General features: G+C 33.6%; 1 protein-coding gene across 1 annotated transcript in view; it reads left to right on the plus strand.

Moving 5' to 3' along the window:
• Positions 1-27,032, plus strand: part of MYCBP2 (MYC binding protein 2, E3 ubiquitin protein ligase) — a 260,417-nt gene that overhangs the window by 223,942 nt on the left and 9,443 nt on the right. Inside the window, exons 62-79 of the mRNA XM_008570270.1 lie at positions 594-793; positions 1,651-1,800; positions 3,881-4,041; positions 5,235-5,391; positions 5,571-5,795; positions 8,077-8,142; positions 9,548-9,787; positions 10,089-10,187; positions 14,952-15,032; positions 16,334-16,600; positions 17,080-17,363; positions 18,863-18,959; positions 20,261-20,380; positions 22,190-22,291; positions 23,056-23,184; positions 23,517-23,649; positions 25,314-25,417; positions 26,316-26,504. Of these exons, the coding sequence (XP_008568492.1) occupies positions 594-793; positions 1,651-1,800; positions 3,881-4,041; positions 5,235-5,391; positions 5,571-5,795; positions 8,077-8,142; positions 9,548-9,787; positions 10,089-10,187; positions 14,952-15,032; positions 16,334-16,600; positions 17,080-17,363; positions 18,863-18,959; positions 20,261-20,380; positions 22,190-22,291; positions 23,056-23,184; positions 23,517-23,649; positions 25,314-25,417; positions 26,316-26,504 (2,804 nt within the window). The remainder of the gene's footprint in view (positions 1-593; positions 794-1,650; positions 1,801-3,880; positions 4,042-5,234; positions 5,392-5,570; positions 5,796-8,076; positions 8,143-9,547; positions 9,788-10,088; positions 10,188-14,951; positions 15,033-16,333; positions 16,601-17,079; positions 17,364-18,862; positions 18,960-20,260; positions 20,381-22,189; positions 22,292-23,055; positions 23,185-23,516; positions 23,650-25,313; positions 25,418-26,315; positions 26,505-27,032) is intronic.

Here is a 27,032-nt window from a genome sequence, read left to right on the forward strand (position 1 = left end):
GACCGGCTCCCGCTCACTGGCTGAGCGAGGCGCGGGAGCAACGCCGAGGCTTGCGATCCCGTTGCCGGTCCCCGGTCCGGTACGGGGGCAACACTGAGGGTTGCGATCCGTTGCCGAACACGGAAAAAAGGACAAAAGACAAAAAAAAAAAAAAAAAAAAAAAATATTAAGCATCTCCCAGTGATTTATAGATTTATTCAACAGATATATTTGAGCTCTTTTGAGACACCTTTGTTATAAAGCAATCTTTTAGAAAATGATGGAGATGAGGTATAGATTCCATTTAGGAAGAATATAAGTCACTTTTAGAAAGTGTTTTAGAAAGTGTGAACTCTGGATTCAAAACCCACCTCTATAGCTTAATAGCTGTATGATTTTAGGAAAGTAAGACATTTAAAATCTCTGAGCCTACGTTTCTTCCTCAGTCAAAGCTGAAATCATTATGATCTGAGTCATGTGCAAAAAACCAAAAAACCCAACAACAAAGGCTCTAAAGTGAACAAACCAGATATTATTTTTAATGTTATTTGAAATATATTAACTATATGTACTGCCTGTGAAAATAAATAATTTTTTTTTTTTTTCCCCAATAGAAGTTGGCTCTTCCCTCTTGAGACATCCATCTCCTGAGCTTTCCCGGCTAATCTCAGCCCACAGCTCTCTTTCTAAAGGAGAACGAAATTTCCAATGGCCAGTTTTAGCTTTTGTTATACAGCATCATGATTTAGAAGGTCTTGAAATAGCAATGAAACAAGCCTTAAGGAAATCTGCTTGTCGAGTTTTTGCTATGGAGGTATGAATACATTAATGGAGTTCATTGATCATATACATCATGTGATGATTCTATTTAATGATGCCACTTTTCTACCACACAGAAATTGCATCTGACTAAAAGGCATTACCAATCAAGTGTTCACATCAAAATTAAACTCTACAGTTTATGAGTATATGTAAATAAATTTAGAATTCCATATTTACATACGAGAGTTTATTTCTTTATTGCTTTATTATTTGAATTCTGATATTTTCCTTTTTTTTTTAAGTTTTTTGTACTCAGAATGACATTTCATTAGATGAAATGACAAAATAATCCTGCAAAGAGGATAGAAGTAGGGCTTTTGAGTTAAAAATTTACCATTAATAACTTAACCTGGCCTTCCATTCTCTGGTAGGATTGCTGTATATCATGGGCCTGTATATACTAAATCTTTCTTCTTTATCATGAGTGTGATAAATAACCTGCCACTTCATTGGTGGGAATGATATAAATGTATTTGACTAAATGGTAGCTTGTGTACAACTTAAGAAACGTTCTTCATTAATCCTAAATACAAGTTGGAAAAAAATGTGCTTGAGTAAATTAATATTAAGAAGAATTTTTAAAATAAAGTGTGATTTGAAAAAGTATTTTGGTATTATAATTCCTAAATATTATTTTCCCTATTATAAGGTTTTTTTAAAAATTAGGATAAAAATTATTGACAATTTCAAGTTCAGTGTTCTTTCAGTGAAACGAAAGTCAGATTTTCTAGTATCTTTCCTTGAAACACTTAGTCCATGGAGGTACTTAATTTCTGAGTAAGAAAAAAACCTACATTTTTTACTCATATATTTTCTTTTTGTCTTGGACTCATTTAACCATTTATTCAGGCTTTCAACTGGCTTCTGTGTAATGTCATCCAAACAACTTCTCTCCATGATATTCTGTGGCATTTTGTGGCATCACTGACTCCTGCTCCAGTAGAACCAGAGGAAGAAGATGATGAAGAAAATAAAACAAACAAAGAAAATGCAGAACAAGTAAGATTTTTGTGTTTTTTGTCAATATTTGTATAGAAACTGAGTAGTACACCTTCAGATGGTGCAATAATTTGCACGATATCAGTCACAGATTATTTAACCTGAAAGCAAGAGTAATATCTCAATGCTATGAGCAAAGTATTAACTAAGTGAAATTTTTATCTCTATCATAGATGCTGACAGTTGTATCTGATTTCTCATGAAACACTATTGTCATAGAGCAGGCAACTGGAAGATATATACTATTACAGTTCAACATATGACATAAACAAAGCAGCATTATTATATAGAGAATCAATCTAATTTTTAACAATGCTGTAAGATATTGGAGGCTAAAAAAGATACTTTAGGGACAGGAAATTCAAAAGTGTTTGCTTGGCTAGAAGGGGCCTGGATTTTTAGGAAGCAGCTTGTAAAATAGAAAAAGCATTGACCTAAACACTGAAAGCCTGGATTCCAGCTGCATTTCTACCCTAGTGTAGTTATATGACTTGTGTGCCTCAATTTCAATATCTATAAAGTGAAAGGGTAATCTAGGTGACATTTAACTTAACTCTCAAGAACTCTAAAATTATATACATGGCGTTTTTTGATTAATCTCCAAGGATATAAAGCAGCATTATCATAATCAGAATTCTTAAAACTCAAGAATTCTTAAAACTCAAGGAAACAAGACACCATGAGCAAGAACTAGCAAAAACAATAGGCAGTGGAAATAGACCATCAACAATTTCAATGGTTGTAATTATCTGTTCATATATAGAATAAATGTGTTTAATAGGTATAAAGAAAGAAAAGAGAAGCTTTAAATTATGAGCATGTAAAAAGAGATATAAAGTGACAGATTTGAAAAAGAACTAAATAAGACATGTAAAATTCTATATTAGTATAATTGGTGTTTTAAAAAAATCAACAAATAAATCAGTTCTGAGATTTTATAGCAAGTTAGTGAAGAAATTGGTGGACTGTAAAAGAGACCTGCAGAAATTACCCAGAATTCAACAGCGAAGCAAGTAGATAAAAAATGCGAATCATTGATAAAATGAGGTGTAGCATTTATCTAATTGCAGTCCCACAAGGAGAGGATGGATAGAATGGAACAGAGGCAGTACAGTAGTCCCCCCTTGTCCTCAGGGGATATGTTCCAAAGACCCCCAGTGGTGACTGAAACTGAGTAGTATCAAACCCTATATGTATTGTTTTTTTCTATACATACATATGTATGATAGAGCTTTATTTATAAATTAGGCACAATAAGAGATTAGCAGTAACTAACAATAAAACTGAACACTTATGACAATATGCCAGCATCACTACTCTTGCACTTGGGGCCATTATTAAGTAAAATAAGACTTTTGTGAACACAAGCACTGCAGTATCAGTCAATCTGATGTCCGAGAGGGCTTCTAAGTGAGTAATGGGCGGGTGGCATCTGCAGTGTGGATCTGCTGTTCAAAGGGATGAGTCATGTCCCAGGCAGGACAGAAAGCTTGAGATTTTATCATGCTACTCAGAACAGTGCACAATTTAAAACTTATGAACTGTTTATTTCTGGAATTTTCCATGTAATATTTTTGGAGTGTGAAAACCAAACAGTGGATAAGAGTGGGGGGTGCTATTGTATATGCATATGAACATATATATATATACACATACATGTATGCATATATATAAACACAAATAGATGCATCACATATGGATTTACCCTACTAATAGATGTGTGAGCACACTAGAATTGATACATATGAGGGGGTCTTCAAAAAGTTCATGGAAAGATTCATATTCTTTTAATTCTATTTTCCACAAACTTTTTGAAGCACCCTCGTATATATGGTATTCATTTGTCTGAAGATTTTACTTATGAGTAACCTTACTGCTTTTTTCCCTAAAAATAATGCAAACATAATTAGTTAATCTTAGCTACTGTATGTTTGGGCTATGGTTTTATTTTGTTTACATTTCTTTTACATGAGCATCTGTAAAGTATATGTAATGCTTTTAAGTATACATAATATTCTTTTGTAAGGAAAGTTCCTTCCAGCACACAATCTAATAAACTTGCTTTCCATTTCTGTTGTAGGAGAAAGATACAAGAGTATGTGAACATCCACTTTCCGATATAGTGATTGCAGGTGAAGCCGCTCATCCTTTACCACATACATTCCACCGCTTACTTCAGACAATCTCCGATCTTATGATGTCTCTCCCCAGTGGCAGTTCATTACAGCAAATGGCCCTGAGGTAATTTTGTATTGAAGTATTCTAGGTACAATGGAGAAGAGATTTTATAGAGTATTCAAAGTGCAAAATGCTCAAGAAATCTTTCTAAATAGGAAGATACAAAGAATCCCTACACTATGTAAATAGTGCCTCACTTCTTACTGTCATAATTTAGAATTGCCCTTCCTCTTAGCTCACATCTGTTTGCCTTTCTGGAAAATGTGGATAATATAATTTTAAGTGCTCTAAATTATCGCTGTCAGTAACAGTCTCCCTTACTTTCCCCTCTCTCCTATCTCAAATTATTTAAATGTTTCAAAAAAAAGGAAGAGGGAAAATGAAATCTCAAAAACCAAAACAGAGTTTGACTTGAAAACAATCTTAAGACACATGGAGACTAGTTATGTAGCCAATCCTAAAACTACCTTAAGAAGAGACACATAATTTTAAGTTGGAATCTGTTGAGAATTTATTACTTTTACATTGTGAACCTCGTTATTAGATCCACATACTGGATGATAGATATAGATAAATCCTCCATTGATTTTTACAAGAAATAGGTTAATGGAATGATTAGGCTTTCCACATCACTAATGATAAGACCAGCAAAAAGAGAATTTTTTGTCCTCTTCACAAGATTTTTGAAGTGCAAGATGCATTATACCCTGAAGAATTAGCATGGAATTGTAAGACTAATAAATTTGAGAGTTGGTATAACACTTGTCTACAGGAGAGATTTATTACCTTTTTTTATTTCTGTAGCCTTGATCTTAATGTGTCTAATTTTTTTATATTTAAAATGGAGGGGGAAGAAGATACAACAATCACAAAAATTCCTTGAACTTTTTAAGTCAAGTGAACAGATATGATGGGGGGGGAGCAGGGGGGAGAGGAATGGGTAAAGGGGCATGAAAATCAACTATAATGTATATTGAGAAGTAAAATAAAATTTAAAATAAATAAATAAATAAATAAAATGGGTAAATTTTCCTTAGAACTTACCTTGTTCCAAAGAATTTACCTTTATTTCTCAAAAAAAAAAGCCAATAGTAATGTTTTTGTTACGTGAATTTTTTAAATTTCTATTTTTTACTAGATCATTAAGATTTCTTGAGATAGTAGCTACAGAGTGCTTTTCCAGGAGTTCCTTAGATGTTCCTGAAAAATAATCATTTAATGTATTTATTATATATGCTTATATATTGCCTTTTTAGATGCTGGAGTCTCAAATTCAAGCAATCTGATCACCAGTTCCTCCATCAGAGCAACGTCTTTCATCACATTAACAATATTTTGTCAAAATCAGATGATGGTGATAGTGAGGAGAGTTTTAGCATCAGTATACAGTCTGGCTTTGAAGCCATGAGTCAGGTCAGTCATTTAACAGTTATTGTCCTGTTAATAGTCAACAGTGTATTAAAGGGGAAACATTTAAGTTACTCATGAACAATTTGATTCTATCTTAAATTATTTCTTATCTCATTTCTGTTTGATTTATTATCATGGAAGACTTTCTTTTGAGTATTAATACTTGTATTTGTTTCTGATAGGAATTATGCATAGTAATGTGCTTAAAGGATTTAACCAGCATCGTTGATATAAAAACTTCAAGTCGACCTGCCATGATTGGCAGTTTGACAGATGGTTCCACAGAAACCTTTTGGGAATCAGGAGATGAAGATAAAAACAAAACTAAAAACATCACCATCAACTGTGTAAAAGGAATCAATGCCCGCTATGTATCTGTTCATGTGGACAATTCCCGAGATCTTGGGGTAAGAAAGGAATCTTAATTTGTGGCTCATTAGTTCTTTTCAGATGTTTAGTAATCATACATTCTAATTTCTGAGTTTAGCAAAAAGATTTATCACTTTGAACTTCACCAACCAAACAGCATTTTTATATTCCCCAAATAAATCTTAAATTTAAGAACAGATTAACGTGATTAGGGGCACTATGGAAAACCAATTCTACGAATAGATCTGATTGTAAATAAGAGGGTACTTCAAAAAGTTTGTGGAAAAGTAGGATGAAAAGATAATATGGGGCTGGCTGGTTAGTTCACTTGGGAGAGTGTGATGCTGGTAACATCAAGGTCACAAGTTCGGATCCCTGTACTGGCCAGCCACCAATGTAAATTTAAAAAAAAAAAAAAAAAAAGGTACGAATCTTTTCATGAACTCTTTGAAGACCCCATATACCATGGCTATAGCTAAGCAAGATAGATGTCTACTCTATAATTTTCTACTTCCATGCCCTTGTTTAAACTATTCCCTTGGCCTGGAAATCCTCCAACTCTGCTCATTGGGTTCTTCCAAGATCTTTAAAACTCAGCAGAGAAGTCCTCTCCAAGTAACTCTTCTACAAAAATTACTCTCACTCTCCACTGGATTCATTTTTATAGTACTCTGATGGCACTTAATATACTTTGACCTATAGTGTAATTAGCATTAAGTTTCTTCTTCTCACCCCCATTCCTATTGGGGGGGAGAGTTCCTAGACTAACCTAAATAATCATAATTTATATTCTCCCTAGCCCTACTCTGTCTACATGTTTTAACTGAATTATGCATTCTTTTATAAAAGGCACTAAAGAAAGGGAAAAGAGTACTTTTTATTTGAGTGTTAAGAACCAAGAAGAAAATAGGACCAATTACCAAGCTCCCATTATTCTACCCCAGTACTTGGAACTTTTTCCCTCAGAATGGATGTGGCTTGCTAGTGGATGCAGTATTAATGGATCCCCTCAGACCATTGCTAAGCTGCTCGTGTGCCATTTGTATATTTCCTTTCCCAGGAAGAGCCTGAGTAGTGAGGTTGGGTTTCAGATAACCTGGATGTACAGCCAACCATAGCAGTCTAATTTGAAACCAGAGCATTCTTTGCCATCCACAGCAACCCCCAACTCCTGTACATCAGAGCAGATTCAATTCTTCCCTGGTGTTGAATAAGAAAAAGGGGCTTAGCTAATATGTTATGAGCTTATTTCCACTTCAGACCAAGTTGTACCAAGAATTTCAATTAGTACAACTACTTTATCTTACTAGAAAGCCAAGTGTAATAAATCAAAACATTTTTATAGCTAGAACTCACTGTTCAGTACAGTGTTATCTTTGACTCATGGTACATTTTAAGACAGGATATACTCTCCCCTAGAACAGTGATTGCAATCAACTTGGTATTTTTGTCTTTTCTAAGAGGAGATAACCATAACAGTATTCATTTTAAAAATCTCCAGTATGTAAACTGACATCTACTTTCCTTTTAAGAGACTTCCTCTATGGTATATATGGATCCTCCTTGAGCTTATGTACCCCTGTGCCTCCCAACCTGCCCACCACAGCGACTTATACACAGCATTTATTGATTTGAATTGCATCCAACCCATAGCACTCATAGTAGGCAGCTGTCCAAGGAATTAATGTTAATATATTTCTTGATGCACTTTGCATAAAACTTACACAACTTTAAAATCTCTGGCTCTGCAACCAACCTGACTCTTTTTCACTACTTAAAGGTATTGAGCTTCTACTATTTGATATTTATTTTGTGTGTTAATGTTGCCTTCCCTAGTTTGCAAGTATCTTGAGGGAACAGAACCCATTGTTTTCATATCTCCTTCTCCAAGCCTATAAGAACTCTGGGTACATTGTGACACTCATAACTATTTGTTAGTTAAGTTACCTTCTTTCCTCTTACTTCCAATAGTAATGAAAATATAGCAACAAAAGTGGGACATGAGTGACTAGCAGAGTTGTTAAAGGCTTTATAAAGATATAGAACTTGAATGTTTAGACTTTGGATAAAGAGGGAGGTCAAGCTGTGAGAGAGCACATGGAGAAAGGCTGAAACGTGAGTTTTAAGATGGAGTTTGTGAGAATAAGAAAAGACTGGAGTTGTAGGAATTGTGGTTAGTTGGACAGATGGGATGAGATCACTTACAAAGGGCCAGAAAAGACAGGCAGAAGAGTTGATATGGTATTGGTAGCTTGTAAGAAATCATTATAAGTTCCGAAGCAGGAATATGGCATAACTATTTTGAATTGTCTATTTTAGAACAAAGTTACCTCAATGACCTTCTTAACTGGCAAAGCAGTAGAAGATTTGTGCAGAATAAAGCAGGTAATTGAAATTTTGTCATTAAACGTTTTGCTACCTAGGGAGATATTTCTTCTTCTCAGCCTCCACTGTTGAGTCCCAGTTTGGGCATGCTACCAAAATATCATAGAAAAATCACATATTTATAAAATGCTAAATTGACAAATGGCCCGTATGTAGGAGCAGTAACAATCATCCCTGAGCTAGACTTCTCACCCGTTATTGCCCTAAATGTTCTCCAGTCATGATGGATTATATTGTGCCTGTGGACTCTCCACCCTACCACCATTCCCCTGCAAAGATTCAGGGTGTCTTAAAATTCATCACAGATCAGATTCACAGTTAACATCTTAATTATGTTAAAACAGGTGTTCTCTAGCCTGAAATACCTATCTGTTATAACACTGCAGCCATATTCAGGTTGCAAGTCAGTTTACAAACCAACTCTAGAAACAGATTTTGTCTGGGCATGTGTCTGAGATTGTGTACAAGCTCTTACTTGTGTTAGTATAACTTTGTCAAAACTTTCCTTGAGGATTTTATCCCCCAAAAGTTGGCCAGTTGTTTTTGTTTTCCCAAATAATGTGAAAGAATGAGTTGAGATTTGGGGTTAAATAATGAGTTTTGTTTAAATTGTTAAAGAATTCAGAGAAATAATCCTATTCAGTGAGACCATATTTGTTAATGTGTAATACCAATTTTAGAAAATTGATATTAGCAATTAAAAAATGTCAACTTAAATGTCTATATAAATCATGTAGGAGTCTCAAGATCATTTTTTGGTTATCAAGTGCCATAAGAACAATTTTCATTTTATCAAGGGAATAGTGTCAAAATCCATTTCACAGTGTATTGATGTTTAATCCCTGAAAAAAGTTATATTCTTAATGAAATTCAGTGAAATAAGGAATCACAAGTGTGAAGTTATGTATTATACAATATTTCTTCAAGAGTAAAACATATTAAGTAACTGCTCATTGAAAATATGTCTCTTTAAATGGTGCTTTATGTGACGATGCATAAAACAGGACCTCATTGCTGATCTTCTGAATGTTTCTATTACATTTAGTGTAGGCATAGTACAGTATAGGTAAAGTACAGTCATTTAAATTGTGTGTAAAGGATTCATTCACACAACTTGTGCTGGGAAGCCATATGGTAGTCAGGCCTGGATTTTAATTCTTAACTCCATCACTTACTGAGAATCCCTCAACCTGTGTTAATTTCAGTTCCATCATCTGTATAATAGGTACTATAAATACTGCTACTTATACTCACAGGTTTAAATAAGATAATCAGTGTGAAATAACCTAATAACCTTTACTCTCTGTACAAATTGTTACTCGAGCTTGCTGTTAATGCTAAGTGGTGGACAGTGATAAAAGGGATTCAGCTGTCTCAGGTCCCTGTTCCTTTTCTACTCGATCAGGTCGATCTGGATTCCAGGCACATTGGTTGGGTAACAAGTGAACTTCCAGGAGGGGATAATCACATCATCAAAATTGAATTAAAGGGCCCAGAAAATACACTAAGAGTTCGACAAGTAAAAGTCCTGGGCTGGAAAGATGGTGAAAGCACAAAAATTGCTGGCCAGATTTCAGCCAGTGTGGCCCAGCAAAGGAACTGTGAAGCAGAAACTCTGCGAGTGTTCAGGCTTATTACATCTCAAGTGAGTGTCCTTACTACATATTCTGTCATGGGACAAATTGACATAATATATTTCAAAAGTATAACAAAATGTCTTATAAAACTTTTTAGAGATTTCTGGCTACAAATGTGGCCCATTTTTACTTCTTCTCATAGTCCTAAATGCTTGCGTTTCATGTTGTATTCATAATTCAGAAAAGTAGTGGTGTATGTAGCAGCAATAGCATATGATAAAACCTGCAGAATCAGCTAATGAGTCCTCTAGCTTTCACAGTTCTCTAGCTGTTATTTATTCCTTCTCATATGCCTATTTTCTTCATCAGGTGTTTGGAAAGCTCATCACTGGAGATGCTGAACCTACACCGGAGCAGGAGGAAAAAGCACTCTTGTCATCACCTGAAGGAGAGGAAAAAGTATACAATGTATTTATATGTATTCTAAAAATATTTATTTCCCTTTTTCATACTCTTATGTTTGTTCAGTGTAATAACCCATGTATTGCTCCATATTTCAATGGATATGTGATATTACTTGTATGCAATTCATATTTTTTACTTTAATTAGAAAGATGGAGGAATTATCTAAAAGAAATTCATTTTTTGTTCATATATAATCGACCTAATATTTTAAGTAACCTTGCTCTGTATCTTGGGCTGTTGTGTTCAATTGTTAACATTTGTAAAATTAACTTAGTCATTGCTGTGCTATACCCCATCAGTTATCTTTTCTCTACTCCATTTTATCTGTCCTTCACAGTCTAGCTCAAAAATACTATCTTTTCCATGAACCTTCCTTATGATTTCCCCAAACAAAAACCAGTTTTCCCTCTGCTAAACTTCACAATAATCTATATGTGTCTCTTAGTTTCTCTCTTTTTATGTTAAGTCAGGTTATTGAAGTATAATTCACATACAAAAATATTCATCCTTTTAAACAACATCTATCATTCAATTAGTTTTTACTAATGTGTACAGTAGTGAAATTATCATCATAATCAAGTCTTAAAATACATCACTCCCAGAATTTCCTTAGTGTTCCTTTACAGACAGTTCCCCCATCTCACACTTAGATCCTGGCAACCGCTGAACTGTTTTCTGCTCCAGTAGTGTTGCCTTTTCCTGGATATCATATAAATGGAACCACATACAGCATGTAGCTTTTTCATCTGGTTTCTTTGACTATTAGGGTAATGCCGTTAAGATTCATACATGTTGTAGCGTGTATCAGTGATTCATTTTTTTGGTTGCTGAGAAGTATTTTATTATATGGATTTACCATAATTTGTTTATCCTTTCACTTTTTGGTGGATATTTGCTGCTGTGAATGTTTGCATACAGATCTCTGGGTGGATATGTTTTCATTTCTGCTGGGTAAAACTTATGAGTAGGATTGTTTAGTTGAATGTAAGTGTAAGTTTAACTTTTTAAGAAACTGCCAAACTATTTCCAAAATGAATGAACCATTTCACATTTTTACCAGCAGTATATGAGATTTCCATTTGTTCCATCCTTAACAGCACTTGGTATTATCACTTTTCATTTCAGAGGTACTAGTGGGTGTGTAGTGGTATTTCATTGTGGTTTTATTATGGATTTCTCTGATGACTAATAATATTGAGCAAATTTTCATGTGTTTATTTGTCATTTATATGCCTTATTTGGTGAAGTGTATATTCCAGTCTCTTACCCATATTTTCACAGTTGGGTTGTTTGTCTTATTGTCTTCTTACTGAGTTGTAAGATTTCTTTATATATTTAGGATACAGGTTCTTTACCAAATACGTGTTTTCAAATATTTCTTCTAGTCTTTGTCTGAGAGTAGAAGTTTTCAGTTTTGATGAAGTCCAATATCTGTTTTTTCTAGATGATTCATGATTTTTTTTTCTTGTCTAAAACCCAAAGTCACAAAGATTTTCTCCTGTTTTCTTCTAGAAATGTTATAGTTTTAGCTCTTTTGTTTAGAACTATATACATTTTAAGTTAATTTTATGTACAGTATAAGATAAGGATTGAGGTTCATTTTTTTTTTTTTTTTTTGTCTTTTTTCCGTGTCTGGCAACGGATCGCAACCCTCAGTGTCGCCCCCGTACCGGACCGGGACCGGCAACGGGATCGCAACCCTCGGTGTTGCCCCCGCGCCTCGCTCAGCCAGTGAGCGGGAACCGGTCTGTATGTGGGATCCGAACCCTCGGGCGGGAGCGCCGCCGCGCTTCACAAGTGGCGCACTATCCAGTGCGCCACTGGGCCGGCGAGGTTCATTTTTTTGCATGTGGATATCCAGTTGTTTTACTACATTTGTTGAAAAGACTATCCTTTATCAATAATCAATACACCATAAATGTGTCGGTCTATTTCTCGACTGTCTATTCTGCTCCGTTGATCTGTATATATATCTTATACCAACAACAAACTGTCTTGATTACTAATGAAACTGTCTTGATTACTATAGAAAATCTTGAAATAGCTTCCAACTTTGTTTTTTGTTGTTGTTGTTATTGTTTTTCAAAATTCTTTTGGCTATTCTAGAGCCTTTGCATTTCCATGTAAAGCTTAGAATAAGCTTGTTGATTTCTTCACGCACACACACAAAAACTTGTTGGAATTTTGATGGGAATTCCACCACATTGGGAAAAACTGACATCTATAAACACAGTATATCTCTTAATTTATTTAGGTCTTCTTTAATTTCTCTCAACAGTGTTTTGTAGTTCGGTGTACAAGTCTTGTACACATTTTATTAAATTTATTCCTAAACATTTCATGTTTGTAATGCCATTGTAAATTGTATATTTTATTTCATTTTCTGATTGTTCATTTCTTGCATATAAAAATACAGTTGACTTTTATGTATTGGATTTCTATCCTATGACCTTATAATCACTTATTAGTCTTAAAAACTTTTTGTAGACTCCTTGGGGTTTTCTTTATAATCATGTAGTCTGCAAGAAAAGTTGGTTTTACTTCTTTCCAATCTATGCCTTAAATTTCTTTTCTTGTGTTATTGTGTTATTGTACTAGTTAAGCTCTTTAGTACTATGTTGAATAGAATGAGAACAGTAATCTGCCTTGTTCTGGATCTTAAAAAGAAAGCATTCAATCTTTCACCATTAAGTGTGATGTTAGGGGGCTGGCCAGTTAGCCCAGTTGGTTAGAACATGATAACACCAAGGTGAAGGGTTCAGATCCCCATACCAGCCAGCCACCAAAAAAAAAAAAAAAAAAAAGTGTGATGTTAACTATAGATTGTTTTTGTAAAAGCTCTTAATCAGATTGAGGATATTTCCTTCTATTCCTAGTTTGCAAGTGTTTTTATCAGAATAGACATTCTTATGTATATTTCTTTCTGTTTTTTTTACTTTCATTCAGTAAAATAATTCATATATTGCTATGCATTTTAATCAATATGTGATATTAGCTTATATATAGTTCATTTTTCTTTAATAAAGAAAAAGATGAACTAGAGGGGTGATAGCTACTTCTTTTGGGAGTGATGAAAATGCTCCAAATTGACTGTGTTTATAGTTGTACATATCTGTCAATATACTAAAAACCACTAATTATACACTTTAAATAGGTGAATACTATAGTGTGTGAATTATATCTCAATAAAGCTTTTTTATTAGTAATTTAAAAAAAAATTTTTTAAATTTATTTTTGGTGGCTGGCCAGTAGCTGGATCTGAACCCTTGACCTTGGTGTTGTAACACTATGTTCTAACTGAGCTAACTGGCCAGCCCAAAGTTTTTTAAATAAGGTGAAAGAACTATCTAAAAGAGACTCATATGTAATCTAGCTAGTGTTTATGTAGCAGAAAAAAATTGCTCTATTCTACAAATTCACAAATTTTGTCACAAATTTTGGTATATTTTGTTTTCATTTTCATTCAGTTCAAAATATTTTCTGACTCCCAGTTTTTTTTCTTCTTTGACTCCTGGGTAATTTAGAAGCATCTTGTTTAATTTCCAAATATTTGAGGATTTTTCTGATAGTTTTCTGTTATTAATTTGCTAGCTTAATTCCGTTATGGTCAAAAAATATACTTTGTATAATTTCAGTCCTTTTAAAATTAAGATTTGGATTCTGGTTCATAATATCATCTATTTTAGTGAATGTCCATATGCACTTGAAGAGAATGTGAACTCTGCTGTTCTATGAGGGGTTCCATAAATATCAATGAATTCAAGTTGGTTGATAATATTATGTAAGTCTTGAAGAATCTTAGTGGTTTTTGTTTGGTTTTTTTGCTTGTTTACTTGTTCTGTCAAGTACTGAAAGAAAAGTTTTGAAGTGTCCAAATATATGGATTTGTCTGTTTGGAATTTAGTTTACCTTGTAGCTGATCTCAACTCTGACAGGTTCAAGAAAAATTATGATCTTCTAGATTATCAGCTTTTTCCTCATTGTTAGGGTAGAAGTGACATTCTTTTGTGGCTCTCTATCCTACAGAATGTGAAACCAAGAACGGTTTTTGATTCTTAAACAAAAGAGTGACTTGCCTCATTTTTCTTACATGTAAAATAAAATGTTAGAGCTTACCTTTTGGAGTTGCTGTGAAGATTAAATAAGATTATATCTGTATGTATATATGAGGGGTCCTCTAAAAGTTCTTGGAAAAATTTGCATTATCTTTTAATTCTATTTTTCCATGAACTTTTTGAAGTACCTTCATATGTATGTTTCTATGTCTATCTGTCACATAGAAGAATGCCATGTACATAATAAGCACTATAAAATTTCATCCTTTTTTTTTTCTTATGATACATTTCTTTGATGGCTGCTGGTGTTAGAATAGCTTAATTTAAAACCACCATAATCACAGTTTTATTAGAACACTTTCCTTTTAACCAATATTATTTTCCTGAATTTCCCTTCTAATATTGAGTATAGGATGTGAAGTAACAATATTACAACTTAGAAATAAATTTAATCAAAGTGACTCAATTTGACTACATTAAAGAAATCTATGAAAGGATAGTATAGGATTTGTTAAGTTCTGTAAATTTGTTCTTTTTATAATTACTTGGGCCAAGTAGTGATTTCTTCAACTTTTTCCTTTGTCTTAGTGTTATAAGCCTCAATTTAAAATAAACTTACCTTAAAAATACCTGCACAATTATTTCTCATTGAAATGTCAAGTATACAAATTTTATTTAAAGAGCCTATTTTTTTTTTCTTTTCTATGTAAAGGCAACATCAGATGCTGACCTGAAAGAACATATGGTTGGAATCATATTCAGCAGGAGTAAACTGACTAACTTACAAAAACAGGTAAGTTAATAGACATTTCATTGTCTTCATCAGTTTTTGTTTGTTTGTTTTTAGGGTATAAAGTGTTTTCCAAAATTTAGGGAGGCTTTTTTTTGCTGGTTCTTTTGTAGGTCCTACAGAATGTGTCTGCCTTTTTTTGTGTGCTCGAGTGATGGATTTGCTAATTACCCTAATTTTGATCATTATTATTGTACACATGTATCCAGACTATCTCATTGTACCCCATACATATGTAAAATTAATTATTCCATGTCAGTTTAAAAATAAGAGAACATGTCCATCTTTTTATAGAGAGGAATGAGTGTATTGGCATACCTGCATCACTTCAAAGATTTTGTTGTGAAGTTAACTTTCTTACCTTGTTGGTTTTTGCTATTTCTCATTTTCAGGTAGGTTGTTTTATTCTGGTGTCAAATACCCAACTGTATCAGATTTCATTTGCATTTTCTGTGTTCCCTTTCCCCCGTTTTTTGTGTTTTTTTGGCCAAGCAATTAATAGTGCTAATTAAACCAGTGTTAATATTTTTAAATATAATTGGGTGGGGGGGTCACTAGGTTGGTCATATAATCATGTACCAGGCAACATAGAAATAGCACTTCAAAAGTCAAATAAAATAATGATTTTACTCTAGCCTATTATTTTTAATTGTAACACCATTAAATCTTTTTTTAAATAAGGGCTATCTGGTTAGCTCAATTGGTTAGAGCACAGTGTTATAAATCTTTTTTTAAAATAAATAATGACAAGTTACACATAAATCCAGCTGGTAAGGAAAGTAAATAAATAAAATAAATAATTAACAACATGAATTTGTTTGTGCTTTAGCCTTCCAGCACTGTTCATTGAATCTTAGGTGCTTTCATTTGTAAAATGTCCTGTTATTTTTAACCACTAAGAAAGAAAAATTGCTGCTAATTATATTGTGAATGTCATCAATTATAAAGCACATTGTAAATAGATGTGTTAAAGTATGAAAAAATGTGCCTCAGAAGTGATAAAACATGGTGATTGGTTTTTGTTTGATGCTCTAAACCTCAGGCAGAAGCATTAGCAACTTGTATGTAATCAATTTCTATGTAGTAGTCGATTTAAATATTCCAATTTTTATCATGGTTTACCTAGTTTTACTTAATTGTTTTTAAGATGAGTTAAGAGAGTGATATGATAGAGAATTAACCTGGAGGGGGAGTGTTAAACTGAGCATCAGCTTATATCCTTGTCTTCTTTTTTCTGTTTAAACTTGAAGTAGTAAATTGAACTTACATATATATTTGTACATTTCTATGTTGCCTTTAAACAGGTGTGTGCTCACATTGTCCAAGCTATTCGCATGGAAGCCACCAGAGTCCGTGAAGAATGGGAACATGCCATATCAAGCAAGGAAAATGCCAATTCTCAGCCAAATGATGAAGATGCCTCCTCTGACGCATACTGTTTTGAGCTACTCTCTATGGTGTTGGCATTGAGTGGCTCCAACGTCGGCCGGCAGTATCTGGCTCAGCAGCTAACTCTTCTTCAGGATCTCTTCTCACTGCTTCACACAGCCTCTCCTAGAGTGCAGAGACAGGTGACTGATCGTACCACTTACCTTTTTGCTTCTGTTACTCGAAACATTGTTAAAAATCACAGTGCAAAGAGAATCACCTAAGGGCCTTAGTATAGATTTTTATTTTTCATTTTGTTCTGGGTCTGTATTTTAACTCCATGTTTTTTATTTTTAACTCTTTATAATGAGAAGATAGAAGAACAAAATATGTTCTATTTTACTAATGTGTTGTGGTAAAGAGTATTCTAGCTACTGATCACCTTATTACCATGAAATATATAATGTCATAGAGTACTGACCAAAAATAAAAGGTATGTTTTTTTTCTTTCTGCCCTGGGTTGGTAATTACCACTCCAGGAGTTACAAATAGTGTTTAAATCATATTTCTGTTCTTCTCAAAGATTTTGAAGTTACAGAATGGTAGTTAGGGGCATTTAAAAATGAAAACTTTAAAATATCAATATTTGAATGGGATTCTCTCCTTTTATTTTTCTTACCAGGTGACCTCTTTACTAAGAAGAGTTTTGCCTGAAGTGACCCCCAGTCGTCTGGCCAGCATCATAGGAGTGAAATCTCTCCCCCCAGCAGATATCAGTGATATCATTCACTCGACAGAGAAAGGAGATTGGAATAAGCTGGGTATCTTGGACATGTTTCTAGGATGCATTGCCAAAGCACTCACTGTACAGCTAAAAGCCAAAGGAACCACCATCACAGGAACAGCTGGTACCACTGTGGGCAAAGGAGTTACAACAGTTACCCTTCCAATGATTTTCAATTCCAGGTTGGTCGTTGCCTCTTTTTTAGTACCAATATAGAACAGCATGAGCTACTGTTGTGAGCATTAAGACATGATTTCAGATTCCACCTTGTTGACTTACTCTCCAAACAGAATCCGTAAACAACTGACCCATGTATGAAAGGAAAGTTATATGACAAAAATGCCATTTGTAATTAGTGGAGAACAGAAAGTAGGCCAAATATATGATGCTAGGATATTTGCATATCCGTGTTGAAAAGATATGTAAATCATATACAAAAGTAAACAAGTTTTATGTTCATATGGTTTTTACAACAATGAAATAAATAATTCAGGGGAAGAAAAAGTAAATTTCAGATCAAGTAAAGCTTTATATATATTTCTTTTAAAACTTTACTAGGACAAATTATAGAAGAATATTTTTTGTAATTTTGAATTTGAGAACACTTTCTTAAACAAAACACAGAATCCAAAAGTTATATAGGAAAAGATTCACTGATTTGGCTACATAAAAATGAAAATTAATTAATAGGTGATACTATTAAAATGTTTTAAAATATAAGCAACTAACTTGGAAAAAAATCTTTTGACCTATATAATAGACAATGAATTATTAGCAGTAACATTCACAGAATGACTACAAATCAATGAGAAAAAGGCCAACAACTGATGGAAAAATAAATGACAAGAACAGTCAGTTTAGAGAAAAAAATTACAAATGCCAATAAAAAATGAAAAGACAACTCACTACTAATCAGAGAAGTGTAGATTAAAACAAGTGCAAATTATCTTTGATCCTTTGGCAGCATTATAAGGAAATAGGCATTTTTATCTAATATAAATTGCTGCAGCTTTTTGGATGTCAGTTTGATAATGTCTCACTATATCTTAAATATGCACATCCTTTGACCCTCTAGTTCTACTCCTAAAACTTGTATACATGTACACAAAGATGTATGTACAAGGATGTTCTATAATTGTGTGTAACAGAAAATTAGAGACATCTGAAACAGTGCTGCTCATAGTGCTACACCATGAAAATAAACAGATATACCAGAAAGTTAATCAGTGTTTTACTTCCTTCACGTAGATAGTCTTGTTAGGGGAAAAAAATGTCAACTTGAACTAAACAGTAGTGTTCTTAGTAATTTAGTCAGTTTACATTCTGGCACATACTCCTTAGTATTTTTATGCGTACTGGAAGCAAATAGTTTGTGGTCCATGGAGTATACTTTGAATATCCCTGTTTTAGAAAATGCACACAAGAATAATGTGCATACAGAGAAATATTTGAAAAGGAACATGAATCAGAGTAGCTGCTCTCCTAGGATTGAGGAGATGGATTTTGGGTAATGTTTCGATTAATTATTTTTAAATGTTTTAATTGATTCAGTAACTTAAAAAATTAAAATGGTGTATGCTGAAATAACATTTTCATCTTTTTCATTTGCAACAACTTTGTTACACTGATAGTTTGATCACTGATAGTTTGTTGGTGTATAAATGCTGATTTTTCTTCATAGTTATCTTCGACGAGGTGAAAGTCATTGGTGGATGAAGGGCTCAACTCCTACCCAGATCTCAGAGATTATCATTAAACTTATTAAGGATATGGCAGCAGTAAGTTCCCATTCTTCTGACATTGTGACAATAAGGTACAGCAGGAACCTGACTGACAAAACAGCTACTCTGCTGAATCTATAGGAGTCCATTAGTGTTATTTTGCTTTACTTAAAAACTGTTTTAATATGCTAACTATTGTGCTATTCTTTTTAATTTCCAATTCTCAAAAATTCTCAAGTAAATTAACTTTTTAAATTAATTACATAATAATTTTTACTTAAGTCTTTCTCTGAAGACTTTAAAACTTAATAAAGTAAATGCTCCTTCAGCCCCTAAGAAAGAGTCAGAGTCCAAAAGCTTCAAGGAAAAAAAAAGGGGCTCCCAGAAGTGGAAGTTTCTCATTCTCTTCAGTCCTTATGCTTTATAAAGGCTTTATTTATTTATTTATTTTTTATTAATGTACTATACCACCATCTCAAGATATTGGCCTTGGGTGGGAGATCTGAGAGTGTGGGGGATAAGGAGTTACGTCACAGAGGGCCTTGCTCTTACTAGTTGCTCCAGAATATCAGTTTCCTCACATTCCATTTTATTTCCAGGAGGCCACCCTGAGGAGGGGAGGGCAAGATACTGTGAAATGTAGGGCCCCAAGAGGCAGATTGAACAGAAGGCATTTTGGAGGAGGAGAAATCGAACTGCCCCTTAAAAGATTGATAACAAGTGGGAGAATATTTAGGGGGAAAGACGAAGTTCCATCACTTTTCCCAATGGCATAGACATTTTCTCAATCTTGTGGCAAACATATCCCTTTCTCGGGATATTCGTTGGATGAAAATGTTTAGGAACACCTAAATTCTCTAATAGTTAAGTGTTGCTGTTCATTAAAAATAAAGGTAGTAGTTTGAACCTGTTTATGGTCTTGGGTTCCTGTAATACTCATATGAAGCAATTAGCTTAGTTGTATAAATTTCATGTTAAATACCAAGGTTCATTACCAAAATTTCTCAAGCATAGTACTTCTTAGTCCTTCTATTATATGTTTATCCAAATGTGAGAGGAAATGCCCTTGAACTCTACGGGAAGAGACTATTGAAAACTTAAATTTGTATTTACTTTTCTCTTAAGTTATCAAATAGTAATTAATAGTTGAATTGTTTTTATAGGGTTGTGAAGGATTTTCAGTTCAAAAATCTGTGCTCTCTGATCTAAAGTTCCGTGATTTTCCTACAAACCTTTATTTATTTATGTACTTATGTATGTCTGTATTCATTTGGTGAGAGATGTTTTTTAAGAGCAAAGAGTTTAGTATGATAATATATTTCAGGCTACTTATTAAAATATTCTGTCTTGCTCAATAGGGTCATCTGTCAGAAGCTTGGTCTCGAGTGACAAAAAATGCTATTGCAGAAACCATCATTGCCTTGACCAAAATGGAAGAAGAATTTAGGTCTCCAGTGAGATGTATTGCAACAACAAGAGTAAGGTTTTTTTGGTGGTTATTTTTTTTTAATTTGGTCTAAATCATTGCATGTTCTATTAGTAATAGAGTTGAATAAATTTTAATCAATAAGTCAACTTAATCCACTTTTTTTTCCCAAATATAATAAATTTTAATCAATAAGTCAACTTAATCCACTTTTTTTTCCCAAATATTGTATAAAGGGCATTTTATGAATTATGAATTAAATATGGTAGACATACTATTCACTGTTACATATTCTGTATCACCTGTTTTTTTTTACTATTTAGGAGGCTAAGAATATGCTGGTTAGAAAAGGCTAAATTATGTTGTGTGAATATTGTATAAAGGGCATTTTATGAATTATGAATTAAATATGGTAGACATACTATTCACTGTTACATATTCTGTATCACCTGTTTTTTTTACTATTTAGGAGGCTAAGAATATGCTGGTTAGAAAAGGCTAAATTATGTTGTGTGTTTGTGTATTATTTTTCTAATGCTCTGTTTACTGTAGCTTACCACAGTAAATCTAGTGTCAGCGTTATGCCATGATAGACTGGAGGTCCTTCAGTGACAAGGCCCCTCCCTCCCTATTCCATTTTGTATGGCCCAGATGTTACTAATGTAGAGCCCTATAGCTTAGTTACTGGGTTTATAGGTCTTACTTTTAAAAAGCAAAAAGTTCTGGCCGAGGGCAGGATGGGGCAGAATCTTTGAGGAAGTGAGATTGCATCCTTCAGACGAGACATCTAGTAAGTTTTAACCTACCAGATTTCATGTCCCATATACTTCCAAAAGAGACATGCAATTTCCTTGAACCAGAGCAGTGTGACAGCATTAGGAAGAAGTGAACGCTGATAAAAATTGCTTAGGTTAATCCTCAGCAGTCTGAAAAAGAAGATAAATTATATTTCCCTAGGTCAGAAAGAACCAATTTGTCTTGGTAGGTAGTGAGTGTGGCACTTGAAGCAGGTATTTTTGAGAGTAACTTTTTCTCACCACACATGCATTCTCATCTTTCATTACATGTTCCCCTTCCTCCTTGCATGTGCTATTTTTCTTCTGTTTTTTTCTGTCCCTGTTTTACCATCTCTTGATTTTCATCTCCACCGACACTCATGTGCACTTCTGAGAGTTGAGCCAGTTAAGTAATTTTCTATTTTCCATTAATGAAGGAATATATCATTCTGTGTAAAACTGAACCTTACCCTTTAAACCTCAGAAGATTTTTAACTATTTTGAGGGCAGTTTTCTAAAGTTTGACAGACAATAATTAATTTCTGACAAAGTACACCAAGTGTGGTGCTCAGTCCTCTGGGGCAACAGAGACTTCTGAGGAACTGTTATTATCTAAAAGAATTTAATATGTACCCAACTATTTGTGGGACTGTGCAAAAATAAAGTCATTGTACTGCCTTCTTTGAAATTTAGTGCCTCAGGCAAATGATACTAGATGGAAAAATATGCAAAAGGCACTGGTACAGTAAACACTAAATATGTAAATTCATTTTTTCCTATGTAGCTTACATAGTAGACCAATAAAGGATCATTTCATGTGTCAGATAGGAAACAAGATGGTTCCTGAGAGAAATAGTTTGTTCAGTAAATATTTGAGTGTCTACTGTGTGCAGTGCACGTATGGCAATGATCGTGTATACCTGATATCACATCAGGAAAACTTGAATGCCACCGAGTATCTATATATATGCAAATTCAGCCAGCATTTATTGAGCTGTTGTCATATGTCAGACAGTGTTTTATAACTAAAAAATTGTGTTTTATTCTTAAAAATTCAGTACCATAACAACCTTTCCTTTCAACAGCTCTGGCTTGCCCTAGCATCACTGTGTGTTCTTGATCAGGACCATGTAGATCGTCTCTCCTCAGGGAGATGGATGGGAAAGGATGGACAACAGAAACAAATGGTAAGATCAGAATTATTTTATAAGAATTGATCTTGTTTTTCTTTACGGGAAGCCTTAGCTTAGGTTAAAAAAAAAAAAACACGTTAAAATACACAATTATCAGTTGGTTAGAGCGTGGTCCTGATAAAACCAATGTCTGGGGTTCAATACCTGTACCAGCCAGCCAAAAAAATACACAATTAGAAGAACTCATGAAAAATTATGTCCCATTGGCCAAATTCATCTCACAGGTCTGTTTCACTTAGAGTTACCTCTTCATGGTATATTAGAAACTTTAGGGGCTTCTATTTGATTATATAAAAGAGCTCTATTCTCCTTCTCTGAGTCATGTTTGCACCATATCAAACTTTGTTTTTAGCCAGACTCTGATTCTGCGTCTAGATTTTGTACTAAAATATAATCACTGTCATGGTAGGAAGGAAATAAAGCAGTGAGAGAGGCTTTTTCAGTGTTTTCTTATTAATGTTCAAGTTTCAAAAAATTCATTTGGCATACAGAATATTTGATTATACAGTAGTGAAAATATTTCTTAATTCACTAAGCAGTGTACTTGTTCATTTTATTAATCACTGAACTGGGGGTTTTGAGAGATTTTTATAGTTAAGTACATTTGCCATAATTCTGTTCAACATTCATATTCTAAATTCTTCATAGACTTCTGGATAATGGTCTGTTATTGTAAATAAATTACATTCAGTTTTTATACAAGTTATCTGGGACTTTCTTGTTAATCTCATATAACATATGGAAATGTCTTGTTTTAGCCTATGTGTGATAACCATGATGATGGTGAAACTGCAGCAATCATTTTATGCAATGTCTGTGGTAATTTGTGTACTGACTGTGACAGATTCCTTCATCTTCATCGACGAACCAAAACTCATCAAAGACAGGTGAAGATTTCTGTCTTTATACCTAAAACAGTATCTGAAGCTTAAAGATATATTCAGTGAACTTCGAAATGAATATGGGAACAAGTCTTGGTGTAGTGGATATAAATGGACTTTAAAATCAAGACCTTGGTTGAATTCCCACCTGTCTCATTTATCAACTGTAAATTGAGCACAATGTTTAACCTTTCTGAGACTTAATTTCCACTTTTATAAAAATGGGGTTGTTGTGAAGATTAAAGAGGAGAATTATTATTGAACAATTAAAGTTTATACTTCCTCTTTCAGAGTGATAAATGAATATGTTTTTCTCTTTTTCATTAATGAAACAATAGGTCTTCAAAGAAGAAGAAGAAGCTATAAAGGTTGACCTTCATGAAGGTTGTGGTAGAACCAAATTGTTCTGGTTGATGGCATTAGCAGATTCTAAAACAATGAAGGCAATGGTGGAATTCCGAGAGCACACAGGTAAAAGAGGATAGAAGATTAAAGCGTGCTTTAAAAAATAAATTGAACCATGCCTACTGATTATGGCTAACTAGATGTTCGTCCATTTAATGTGAATAATTTTGAATGATATTTGATGTTTAATTACGATATCATTGATCACTGTCTGTATTATCATATTTACTAGACACAGTGTTGTATGGTGGAAAGAGGTTAGACTAAAAGTCCAGAGACCTGGTTTGCCCCAACTAGCCTTGTGACTTTGGACAAGTCATTTAATCTTTCTGGAACTCACTGTCTTCTTTAGTAAATTGAGATGGTTGTCCAGAGACACATGTCACTGATAACCTTCAGAAGCACTAGATACATTCCCTTAAGACAGTATTGCACACTAATGGGGGCTCCATAGATAACATATACTTCTAGTGATATACCCTTCAAGTTCTGTCAGTTGTAGCCCCACAGTAAGAATAGCTGCACTAGATGATCATTAGATCTCTTTTAACTTTAAGGCTGTATGATTTTATGATATTTTCAGAGGTTTATATAGAACTAGTACTTCCAAATGGTACTGTTCCCATTGATAGTAATAAAATAATTAATAGAGAACAGGATAAATAGACATTACTTTAAACAAATAGTAACTTGTATAAGCTTAATGTACTTTTATCTCCAAAACATACAGTTTTCATTTTACATTTCTAAAGTAAATCATGTATATTTCTAGCTTAAATTACATTGAATCTTACAAATTATCAGTTTAAGCACATCTGAAATCTTCTGTTTGTCTGACTGACACAAACTTCTGATGTTGGAGGTTAGGTGTAAACCTTAATAAATTTAACCCTAAATATGAGTGACATTTCACACTACCAGAGCATGGCCTTCTTTTTTCATAGCTGATTTTTTTTCCTTCTATAATCTGTCAGTGCCATATATTACATTAATAAATGTTCTGAGGTTGAACCATCCTTGTATTCATGATATAAACTATTCTTTTTTAAAAGTATATTTTCTGTAAATATTGCTGAATTCAATATATTCATGTTATATTTACATTTTTGTATTTGTGTTTAAAAATAAGCTTAGTCTGCAATTTTCAAATCTTCATGTTCTATTGCTGTGTTCTTGTTTTATGGATTCTGTTTGTTCCTTTAAACATTTCAAATATATTCAAATTCCTCTTCAAATTGCAGAGTTCCTTCAGTAGGAAATCTTCTGTTCAGTGTCATACTTTCTGATAATAGGCTTTTTCCTATGCCTTATAATTTTTTTATTATATAAAGATGCTTCAGGATTTCCCTTCTGTGTATTTTTATTTAATTTTTGGTTGTTATATTTTATCTGGTAATGTGCATTTGGAGTGGGGTGCTTGCCACATCTGCTCAGTATGGTAACTTGACTAGAAGTCTACTCTGTTTCTTTTACTGAAAAAGTATAAATAAATCAGTCAAGAATTTATTTGGTTTCAGAGAGGTCTTTAGTTTCTTATCCCTTATTTTGCAATTGCCTACTTTAAAATTAGGGCAACTTACAACTCTTCAGCTATAAAACCATCAGGCTGATTTCCCAGTTAAGACAACCAATACAAACCTAGTTAGATTTTTCTTTTTTTAATTAGTTATATTAAAACATGTAGAAAACATATCCTCAAGGAAGATTTTTCTTTTTCTGCTTGAACTTAGGCAAACCCACCACAAGTAGCTCGGAAGCATGCCGTTTCTGCGGTTCCAGGAGTGGGACAGAGTTATCTGCTGTTGGCAGTGTTTGTTCTGATGCAGATTGCCAGGTGAGTGTGTAGTTAGACAGTCAGGCCATCTCAGCGAGGATAGCACATATTCCCACATGACTCCTTTACTTCATATAAGTAAGAGTCATAGCTCAGCATCTCTCCAGTTTTCAAAATTAGTGTGTTATCTAAGTCAAGATCTAAATGCTGTATCAACCTGGAGAATGGATCAAATAAGCCTCTCAGTCCCAAACCAGAGTTTTTGAGTGTTTCTCAACTACCACTATAATATGCATTTAAGTTTACTTTTGTGTTAGAAGAAGTTAAAAATCTTTGGACTGCATTTCCTTTACCTCTTACATACTTTATTCATTTATTTCCCTAAAATAAATTTCCCGTATGTGAGGGTTCTTTAGTCTTGAACATAGGAGGGGTCTTCAAAAAGTTTGTGGAAGGATTCATATATCTTTTAATTCAACTTTCCCACAAACTTTTTGAAGTACCCTCATAAAGACACATATTCCATGTTATCTAAATATTTTCAGTTCCTCAATTCATTTAACAAAAATTTGAATATGCTCAGATAGTGAGAGATACCTGGTGTTTTTTTTTTAATCCTCATTTTGGCAAGGGAAATGTGATTAGGAGATTATACATCAGAACTTTTTGCTTCATGGCTGTACACAATAACAAATACATTAAAATTATAATTCACTTTTTATCAGCATTTCCTTTACATGGAGTGAAAATTTTTAAAAATCACATTTAAAAAAAACCAGACTTTGTTAATAATCCTAAATTATATTCAAACAAATAATAAAAATAACTTGACTTTGTTGTTAACCTTAATAGGTATTTCCTGTGGGAAAATAATATTGGAAAATTAATATGATATATACAATTACCAGAATGTGTGCTTTTTAAATAATTGTGTACCATTATAATTCATCTTTAACAGGAATATGCTAAGATAGCCTGTAGTAAGACACATCCTTGTGGCCATCCCTGTGGAGGTGTTAAAAACGAAGAGCATTGTTTGCCCTGTCTGCACGGCTGTGATAAAAGTGCCACAAGACTGAAGCAAGACGCGGATGACATGTGCATGATATGTTTCACCGAAGCCCTCTCGGCGGCACCAGCCATTCAGGTTGCCTCAGCTTTTAAAGAATTAAGTATATCTAGACTTTAAGATGGGAAATATAAATATATTTGTCAAATAAAAAGGTTGTTGAAATCTTATATCACTAAGCAAAAATGTCCATATGCATCTGCCAGGTTAATGAGGAGCAAATTCTGCTTCTTTGTGTTCTGCTTCCCATTTTGTGTGCTCAGCTTTAATTTGTGATTTGTGTGAGCATGTGTAACCAATAGAGTGTATAAAATGTTCAGAAGTGGGGGAAATAATCAGATTATCCAGTAGCTATTCTCAATTTCCAAATTCCAGAATGGCATTTTTATAGCATTATGAAATTGATCTGTACATAAAGATTCACACTTATATATATAATAGAAGTTAGTATGTGCTAAGTGTGTTTTAACTTTTATCAGTGGTTTATATTTATTTTCAGTTCTCATGACTCCAAGATAATAAATATTCTCAAAAAAAAAAATCTTAAATCTTTGAATCAGTAGTTTCCTCTTTTTTCATGAGATACAAAATTGAATAATTTTACAT

Source organism: Galeopterus variegatus, unplaced genomic scaffold, assembly GCF_000696425.1.
Source record: "Galeopterus variegatus unplaced genomic scaffold, G_variegatus-3.0.2 Scaffold587, whole genome shotgun sequence".
Taxonomy (NCBI): domain Eukaryota; kingdom Metazoa; phylum Chordata; class Mammalia; order Dermoptera; family Cynocephalidae; genus Galeopterus; species Galeopterus variegatus.